The 10,461-nt window shown below is 29.4% G+C and overlaps 1 protein-coding gene across 1 annotated transcript; it reads left to right on the top strand.

Moving 5' to 3' along the window:
- Positions 1-600: 600 nt before the first annotated feature.
- Positions 601-10,461, top strand: LOC136085442 (uncharacterized). Its single transcript, XM_065806747.1, has 7 exons — positions 601-945; positions 2,160-2,337; positions 3,612-4,409; positions 4,478-4,740; positions 4,816-5,128; positions 7,886-8,383; positions 10,280-10,461. The coding sequence occupies exons 1-7, from the start codon at positions 601-603 to the stop codon at positions 10,459-10,461; spliced, it is 2,577 nt and encodes an 858-aa protein (XP_065662819.1).

Below are 10,461 nucleotides of genomic sequence, written 5' to 3'. Positions count from 1 at the left end.
TTTATTTTAGAAAATCTGGTTTAAATCTGTTTTTTCTTAAAAGTGTTTGGTTTTTTTCTTTTTGCATTATTTTATTAAATCTGGTTTAACTCTGGTTTATTTTTTGTTAAATCAATTTTTGCTTTTTTGTTTCATAAAAAATGTGAAATAGAGCAAAATAGACAAAAATGAATGAAAATATGAATGAAAAAAAAGGCGAAATGAGTAAAAATTTTTTTCATTACGGCTTATTAAATAAACTCAAAAAAATTCATAGCATGAATAAACTCTCACTCATGAATTTCAACAAGTTAAAACAATTTATTTGAATTCGTTCAATAAATTTTTTCAATAAATTATTGCATTTGCGGAAAATATTAGAAAAATCTGGCATTTAAAACGACGATTTAAAGCAAAATACTTTACTTAAAAAAGGTAAAACGAGTTTTAAATCTTTCTGCGGATATTGAAAATTTAGTAACTGTGACTAATCAAATAACAACTAATTAATCTTTGTTTTCTTTTTGAAATATCTAACTTAAAAATTGCTCATACCTATTGGTTATTAAGTTGTAGCTTACACTTGATTTTTTCTTTTAGGTTAGCATCTTTAAATTGACAATGCCAAACAAAAAATCATATGAAAACTCTCCTATCAAAGTATGTGGGAAAAAGACATTTACCTGGGTAAAAAAAAGCTCTGATGCATCTAAAAAACCTTTTTGTCGCCTCTGCCGCACTAATCTACGCCCACACAAAGGTAGCTTAGAGCAACATCAAAAAGCAGCTTCACACATTAAAAGTGAAAAAACCTTGAATCCGTTTCAAAAGAAGATTAATTTTACGGGTGAAGTAAAAATTTCAGATGTAAACAAAAAAGCAGACATTCAGCTTCTTATGTGTATCTGCTGTCACTCAGCAATTTCAACTACTGACCATTTGTGTGAAATTATTTCTAAGTTTGTTGTAGGCAGTCCCCTGGAACATCTAAAACTCCACCACACTAAGTGCACTAAAGTTATCCAGAACGTCATCTCATCTACTCTAGAAGAAAAAATTTCTAAAGAAATTGAATAAAAGCCATTTTCCATAGTTCAGTCTGGTCTCGTGTACTAACTAAATTGTCTAACTGTATTATGATGAGGTGCATTTGTCCCTCTCTTAATCTTCTGGTGCAAAATGCTTTAAATGCAATTCCACCTCTAGTCGGCTTTCTTCTGAGCAAGGTTCCCCGGTTTTTTAACAAGAGCATTCTTCGTCGAAACGAGTACGAAAAACTATTTGAACGTATGAATCCAAATAATGAACGCATGGGAATCAAAATGATGAATGCCCCATCCTCTTTTCAAAAGTTTTCTGCATCTTGTTCGAGGAAAGTGTTTTTATAACTTGCTTGTGAATTGGCAAGAACTAAAAGCATTCTTTATTTGTGCTGAAATGAATGCAAACTCTGAGGTCCGTTACATAAACTTTTTAATAAGCAAAATGCTCAAAGACAGCACCCATTAACTCTACACTGTTAAAAATTTACGTTAAAAAACAGAAAAATATTCTGTTACTTGCACGGAAAGAATCCGTATATCCATGTATAGATGTATGGACGCATTATGTACGGATATTTTCCGTATCTGGAGCTAAATTTTCAAATACGAAAATTTCCAATGTATTTATAACTGCAGTTATATATAAGATGTTAAAGGCCATAAGTGACGATTTTTCAAACTTATTTTTGGGTACACATTTTGCTTCAAAAAGAAATAGAAATATTTATAAAAGTTCACAAGTGCATCTTCTTCAATTATTTACTAAAAAATTTGTAATGCTTTTTTTAAAAGTTGGATTTCGCTATAGATATAATAATTATAATATAACTTTTTATAAAATGTTCAAAACATTCAAAAACATGGCGGCCTAAAGATGGCAGCATAGTTAAGCACATGCTTTATAAAAGTATTGATGATGGTAGTATCAAAAGATACAACTCAAGCAATTAATACTGCTATTTAGTACACTTATTAAGAAGCAATTAATAACAACCGCTATTTAGTACTTTTTTTAAGAAAACAAGCGAAGGAGCACCTCCTATCAGTAAATCAGAAACGAGAATAAATAATGCAATCTCAGCTGAACAAAAAGAAAAAGTAAAAAAGTAAAAAAATGTACTAGTGTTTGGATTAAAGGAATTGAGCCAAAAAAGAAGACATGAATTCAAAGAAGATGACGATGGAAGTATTGATGAATTGTTCGATGCTATTGGATTAGAAAAATTGAATATTGCTACACATTTCAGGTTAAGCAGTTGGGATAAAAATAAACCAGGAACACTAGTTATTGAACAAGTTAATTCATCAGAAACAAGTTTTAAGTGTTGCTAGAGAGTTAAATAAAATCGAAGCATATAAAATCTGGATCAATAAAGTATTTATTGATCCAGATCTAACATATAGAGAAAGAGCTAGCCTTAAATTTCTACTTGGTGAAAGAAATATATTAAATAAACTAGAAGATAAAAGTTCGACATTTCGATTCGTTATCAGAAACGATTTGTTGCAGAAAATTGAAATCAAAAACCAATAAAATATTTGAAGCACCATCAAGATTAAGATTTAAACTCAGTGAAATAACGTGCTTATACTTGAATACAACTTTATTAAACAATAAGTTCGATGAAATTATCAAAGTTATTAACTCAACAAAGCTATTGTAGTAATGATTTGTGAAGCCTGGTTGAAAAATGAGTCAGTAACTAATATCAATGGGTACACCTTTTTTAGAAAAGACAGAGATGTTGGTAGAGATGGGGGAGTATGTATATATATAAAAAACGATACAGTGACTTATAAAATATCAGAAAAATGTTTAAAAAACCCTATTATAAAACAAATCTAGTGTGTTATTGAATTAGGAAATGAAAAAATATTATGTGGTAGTATCTACAGAGTCGGATATAGCAACATAAGTAACTGTATCAACATCATAAAGTCTATTAAACTTGCTTATTTAAAGAAACTATTAAATAAATATACTGGAATCCTTATTTGTGGAGATTTTAATTTCTACGAATTTAGCTGGACGGAGGATTATTATGGCGAACTAACTTGTGAGTCTGATAACAAAGCCAAAACATTTTTAGAATGCTTAAATAATTGCTTCATGCATCAGAATGTGATTAAACCAACCTTCCAAAATTACATAGGAGATGAAACGAATGTACTTAATTTGATTATGACTGAAAATAAAAATAGAGTTTATAAACTGGCACACCTTCCACCATTCAGGGGTATTAAAAACGGTCATCGCATTATTAGATTTAACTACAGTCATTTCAAAAAAGACAAGTTCATTTACAATCGAGGGAAATTCTGTGAACTAAATAATTATTTTAAAATTATAAACTGGAACGATGAATTTAAAGGTTTGGAGATAAACGAATGTTACAAAAAAATGGCTAAGCCGTTACAAAGATGAATGTAAACTTTTTATTCCGATCTTTACAGTGGGTAATTTTTAAACCAACACAAAACCTCTCTAGATTAATAAAGAATTGAAAGCGTTGTCGAAAGAAAAAAAAAAAAGGTTCAAATGCAGATGGTAGAAATTCAGAGACATTTATTTACTTGCAAAATACAAAGAGATAAACAAGACATTAAAAAAAAAGGTTAATCAGAGAATCAAAAAATTTGAATATGATCTTGCTTTAAATTCGAAATCTATCCCCAAGAAAGTTTATGCATATATAAATAATAAAACTAAAGTCAAAGAGAATATAAGAGCGATCCAACTAAAAAACGGTAGTATTGTAACAGGTTTAAAGGTAATTGCAAATACACTAAATGGGTATTTTGCATCGGTATTCATCAAGCCGCAAGCTTCATTTGTTCCAATCATAGATATAGAAACACAAACTTTCTGTAGAAGTCCAGATTTTAATATCTCTGTTGTAGAGAAATACCTAAGCAAATTGGATACTAATAAAGCAACTGGAATGGACAAAGTTCACTTAAAAGTTCTTAAAGAGTGCAATTCCGCTTTCGCCAAACCACTATCATTAATACTTAATAAATCCTTTGAAACAAGTAAACTCCCAAAGTTATGGTCATGTGCTAATATCATTCCGCTGTTTAAAAACGGTAACAAATTAGACCCTAGCAACTACAAATCTGTATCTTTAACATCTGTAGTTTGTAAAGTCATGGAAAGGATAATTAAGCATAAAATGATGAAATATTTAGTAGATAACAAGCTAATCAATAAAAACCAACATGGATTTGTTAATAATAAAAGTTGTGTGACGAACCTATTGGAGTCTCTAGACTTCATCACAAATTCAATAGACAATGGTTGGGATGTTATAGTTTTGTTTTTAGATTTTGCCAAAACGTTTGACTCGGTTGATCGTGAAAGATTATTTTTAAAACTGAATGCTTTTGGTTTTAAATAAAATTGTTGGATTGGTGCCAAGGATTTTTAAAAACCAGACTTTAAAGAGTGGTGATAGGAGATAATACATCTGGATGGGAAGAAGTTGTGAGTGGAGTACCGCAAGGATCAGTACTTGGACCACTATTATTTGTAGCCTATATCAATGATATCTCCAATAAAATAAAACCAGGCTGTAAACTCTTTGCTGATGACACGAAAATCCTTAGAGCAATAAAAAATGATAATGATATAATTGAACTTCAACAAGATACAGACGTATTAATGGAATGGCCTAATGAGTGGTTGATGAAGTTCAACCAGCAAAAATGTAAGATTATGGTAATTGGAAATAACCAACACAAATTTTCAATGAACAATAAAGCTTAGTGTACTCAAGTATGGAAAAAAATTTAGGTTTCTGACGATATAGGATGGAAACACCATGTAAAAAAAGTAGTAAATAAAGCAAATCAAAAGCTAAGTCAGATCAAACATACTTTTAAATTATTAGATGAAAAAACAACGAAACTCTTGTTTATAGCCTTAGTTCGTCCACATTTAGAATATGCAGCTCCCATCTGGAATCCTTATTGGCAGTATGATAAAGATAAATTAGAGAGTTGTCAACAGAGAGCTACTAAAATAGAAAGTTTAAGAGGATATAGCTATGAAGAGAGATTAAAAAAGTTGGGTTTACTATCGCTGGAGAATAGAAGAAGAAGAGGTGGTATGATACAAATATTTAAAAAATATATATATTTATATATATATATATATATATATATATATATATATGTTTAATATAGTAAGTCATTAAACTTGACTGGCTTTAACAAATAAGATAATTATTTTTATGCAGTTAAATATGCACTGATTGACTGATGTTAGTGGTTGCGGCAGGTATTATGAAATACAAAGCTATAAAATAATTTTTGAAAAATATACATTTTGGACTTTAACGTTTTTTTATTTATTTTTTATTATATATTTAAATTGAATATTATGTCAATGTCATTCCCAACTGGACCATACCCTTTAGTTTCTAAACACATGACTAGTTTAGTTGTTGTGACTGACAAATGTATTTAAATCGATTTTGAGGCTTAAATTTTATTATGTTATAACATTATAACCTAATAGTAATTAATTTTATTGATACTTCTTATTTAATGTCGCTGCAAAAGAATTACATAAGAGCAAAAGAAAGAAGAAAAATATCGAAAGTATTGTCTCGGTGCAGCTGAAGTAGTCAGTCGGTGCAGCTGTAGTAGTCAGTCAGTGCAGCTGGCGTAGTTAATAAAAGTTTATTTACATACATGACAGAGTTGCTCTGTTTTTATTAATTTTTTATTTTTGAGATCCACCTGTCTGTAAACATTACCAATATTTAAAGTTAATTCTTTACTTGATAAACTCAAATTTCTATTTGCCATTCTAATTCATCAACTTTCTTAAGCTTCCTTTTAAACTCTAAGATATTGGCATGTGTTATATGCTCTGGAAGAAGTATGAGAACTGTTTATGTTATATTTTGTATCATTTTTTTAAATTTTGCAAAAATATCAAGTTCAATGACTTATAATAACTAGCATTGTTGATATCAGTTATTATTACTATTTCAATCATTATCTATAACGTTATGTTGTATATTCAGGTTAACATTATGTTAGTACTTGCACTTTTTTAAACTTCCTTGAGCTTATTTCAAAATATATTTGATTTGATTTGAATCACTAGTGCTACAATAGGAAAAGTTTTAAATTGTATTCTTCACTTCAGGTTGATATTTATGAAATTAAAAAAACACAACAAGCAATATTAAATTCTATGCAATTAATGGTACATTTATTGCATAGAATTTAATATTACTGGTTAACTAGATGGTAATAACCTGTTTATTGAAACAACAAAAAAACTAAATGATTTAAAAGCAAAACTTGTTTGCAGGGACACATTGACCAACTTTGGCAGTTTAACAACATTTCATAAATGTATAGTCAGAATAAAATTCAAAAAAATTTTAATGTATAATTAATAAATTAATAAAATTTTAATGTATAATTAGGATAAAATATTTTAAAAATATAGCTAGAATAAAGATCAAAAAAATAATATCTTGAAAATATTTAATTAGAATAGATTCAAACCCATGTAGTTATCTAAATTTACTGCTATAATTTATTTTATTTTTTACTTTTATTATGTTGGTTATATATATATACATATATATATATATATATATATATATATATATATATATATATATATATATATATATATATATATATATATATATATATATATATATATATAATTACAGTGCTTTTTTTCTCCTGGAACGCACCAATACGGCGTTCCGGCACCTTTTTTTTGATATATATAATTTTTTTGCTTTATATAAACATTTTTTTCCTCATGTTATTATATAATGAAAATAGTTCGTTTTTAAATATTAAACATTCTTTGCAGATTTGAAAACATTACAGCGCTGCGTTTTAAAATTTGCTCGAGAAGAATTTAATTTATTTTTATCTTTTCTTAATAACGTTCCTTTTTAAGACGCCAAGTTTTTTGTTTTTCCGATTATAATCGGAAAAACATACAATTTTTTGAAAACGCTTATGGTTGTGAGATTAGCAATTATTAATCTCACAACCATTCGCGTTTTTAAGAAATGTTTTAAGAAATTCTATTGTTTCTGTGCAGTGTTTGTCCAAATATTAATTTCACAACACATCACGCAACTTAAATAAGATCTATTTTTAAAACAAAAACTTTACAACAGTATTTGCAACAGTAATTTTTGTTGTATCGTTAATGAATTTCCTGTTATTAGTGTTTTAAATTCAAAGTTATAACCTAATTTATATATTTAAATACTGATATAAAAAATATCAATTAAACAAAATAACGCAAAACTAATTATGAAAAAAGTTACCAGTTTCTTCTCGGTGGATTCCCCTGTTCAGAAAAAAATCAAATTAAATGCGAAATAAACAGAAGGAATCAAAATTACCACGTCAGATTTACCTTCTGCATACAATGACACCAATTATAGCTAGCCAAGTTGCTGGACTTTAGAGCAAAAAACAGAGTTTTGTTCCAAAAACGAGTGGCTTTGTTTTCGACAAAAAAAGCTCGGTTGCACTACCTGCCAAAAAGTGAAAACACTTGACGTAGAAACTAAGATGGGAATGAAAATATCTATAGAATGGTTCAATAATGAAGATTTTTAATTATGGTGAAAATAGAAAGCAACAGTTAAGTTCGTTACGTATGAAAATATTTGATCACAAAGAATCTGTAGGACATCAAGCTTAATTAAAGATGGTAGAAGAAGCTAAAAAAGAAACTCTGTCAAACAATATCTTAAAATCTTTAACGCGTGAGAAAATTGTAACAGCAAACATTTTTCGAACTGCATATAAAGTTGCTAAAGGAAATCAGTCTTTTAATAATTTTGAAATGGAAATTGATCTTTAAGAAATTAATGGAGTTGAAATGGGTCGTATTCTTCATTCTACAAACGCATGCATTAATATTGTCAATCATATAGGTAACGAAATGAGGATCAATATTATTGCAGAAGTCATAAAGTCAAAGAGTAAGATTTTGATAATTATTGATGAATCAACCACTATAAACCAAAAATCAACACTGATAGTGTACATTCGGTGCTGTGTAAAAGGCAGCGGAATGAATTCACCAATCAATTTATTTTTGGATTTAGTGGAGCTTGAAAGTGTTACGGCTAAAGGACTATTTGTTGCTTTAATTGAATGTCTTCATTCTTATGGGATGAAAGATGAATATTTGGAAAATTATTTATTTTCTGTAGCATGTGATGGCGCAGCAGTGATGTTAGGGTGCAAAAGTGGCGTTTTTAAATTAATCACTAACAAGTTTCCTTTTGTTATAGTTTGGCATTGTGCTAATCATAGACTGGAACTATCAGTAGGCGATACTATTAGGGATATCTCATGTATTAACAGATTCAAATCATTTCTTGATAAGCTTTACGACGTGTATCAAGCTTCCCCAAAAAAAAGCAGAGAGTTACGTTCAAAGAATTACTTAATATTCAGCTGCTGAAAATTGGTCGAATTTAATATACACGTTGGGTGTCATCTAGTTTCCGTTCAGTTTTTGCAGTATGGGAAAATTACGAAGCGCTTGTGAAACATTTTGAGGAAGCGATGGTTGATCCTGCAAGTGACAAAAACAAAAAATCCACTTATGCAGGTTTAAAAAAAAAATTACATCAACAGAGTTTTTAATGAATCTAGGATTAATGTGTGATGCTCTCTAAGAATTATTAGAATTGTGTTTGGACCTGCAAGAGCGCAATATTGATCTATTCAAAGCAAATCAAAAACTTAAAGCTCTTGTTCAAGTATTCGAAGAAAGAAGAAATAATGGTGGTCCCTATTACAAATTTGCTTTAGTTTCAGCATAGAATTTCTGTTTTCACGGAGTTTTACTTCACAATAAAAATTCCAAAAACAATTCAGCTATTAATCCTAACGTCTTTTATATAAAACTAAAAGAGTCAATTTAAAAAAGGTTGCTTGCTGACAAAGATGTTGAATTAAGCTCAGTGGGTAGCATCTTAGATCGAAATCATTGGCCTGATAACATAAACAACCAAGTGACATTTGGAGAAACTGAAATCAGAAATTTGTCGTTAAGATTACAGTTGAAAGAAAAATGATACAGATGAAAGAAAAATGATTCGTGGATTCCGTGAATACCTGGCAGAAAAAACATATCCTGAAAATTTAGTTCATTTGGTACACGCTCTACATACTATTCCCATTTCCTCAAGTGAATGCGAACGAGTGAATGCGAACGAGTGAATGCGAACGAGTGAATGCGAACGAGTGAATGCGAACGAGTGAATGCGAACGAGTGAATGCGAACGAGTGAATGCGAACGAGGGTTTTCACAGATGAATCTGATCATCACACCAACAAGGGCTTCATTAATGGTAAAAACAGCTTCAACGTTGTTATTCATTAAATTAGTGGGACCGCCGCTAACAAGCTTCGATCCTTCATGGTTACTTAGCGGAAGGCATTCAGCAGTAGACACTAAGAGCAATGAAAGGAGACGAGAGGATATGTCCAACGAAAATTTGCAAAAACTATGGGATTTGTTATGAAAGTTTAAAGTTTTGTAAAGTTTGTATTTTATATACAGTGACTGACCCCTCCTCCACTCACCCCTTATCCAAAAAAAAAACGTCTGCCATTATTGGAAAAAAAGCATCTTTTATTGGAAAACGGTTTCTTATATTTGTTCCCGCCTTTATGGGTATGATGTACGGGGGAGCCTACCAACAGCTATACATATAAAAATTATTTATAAATTAAATTATTAATTTCTGCTTCATTTTTGAAATATAAGGAAAAATACAGGTGAGTTCCGGCACCTTTATTTTTAGAAAAAAAGGCACTTTACATATATATATATATATATATATATATATATATATATATATATATATATATATATATATATATATATATATATATATATATATATATACAGAGGAGAGAGAGAGAGAGAGAAAGAATCTTATTACGTTATTCTAAGAATCTTACCATAGCACTACAACTTTGTTTTCTTTATATAGAAGTAAGATCTTGTGCTTGGAAGATCGCAGAAAGAAGCTATCAAAATTCAGATCATGTAAAACACCACAAGATTTAAGTACTATAGATAACTTCAGACGTGAAATAAAGTGCTTATTTGATATAAGTGTGAAAGATGTGCAGCAAAAGTTTTATCAAACAATTAAATCACTAAAGAGGCAAGAAATGTCGATAAAATTTTTTTGATAATGGTTTGAAAATAAAGGAAGATTTTATTAAAATAGGCCAGGGAAAACTACTTTGTGTTCATTTTGATACAAAGTTAGTAAAAGAGTATTTTTATGGTGAAAATAGAAATGTTGAGCGCTTAGTGCTAATGATTTCAAGCTCTAGTATTGATAAAGTACAACTTATTGGGGTTCTTTCTAAAACAGATAGTCATGGAATATTACAGCGGAGAAAATAG

The sequence above is a fragment of the Hydra vulgaris genome, chromosome 09 (genome assembly GCF_038396675.1).
Source record: "Hydra vulgaris chromosome 09, alternate assembly HydraT2T_AEP".
Taxonomy (NCBI): Eukaryota; Metazoa; Cnidaria; class Hydrozoa; order Anthoathecata; family Hydridae; genus Hydra; species Hydra vulgaris.
This window is presented reverse-complemented; position numbering and strand designations above follow the sequence as displayed.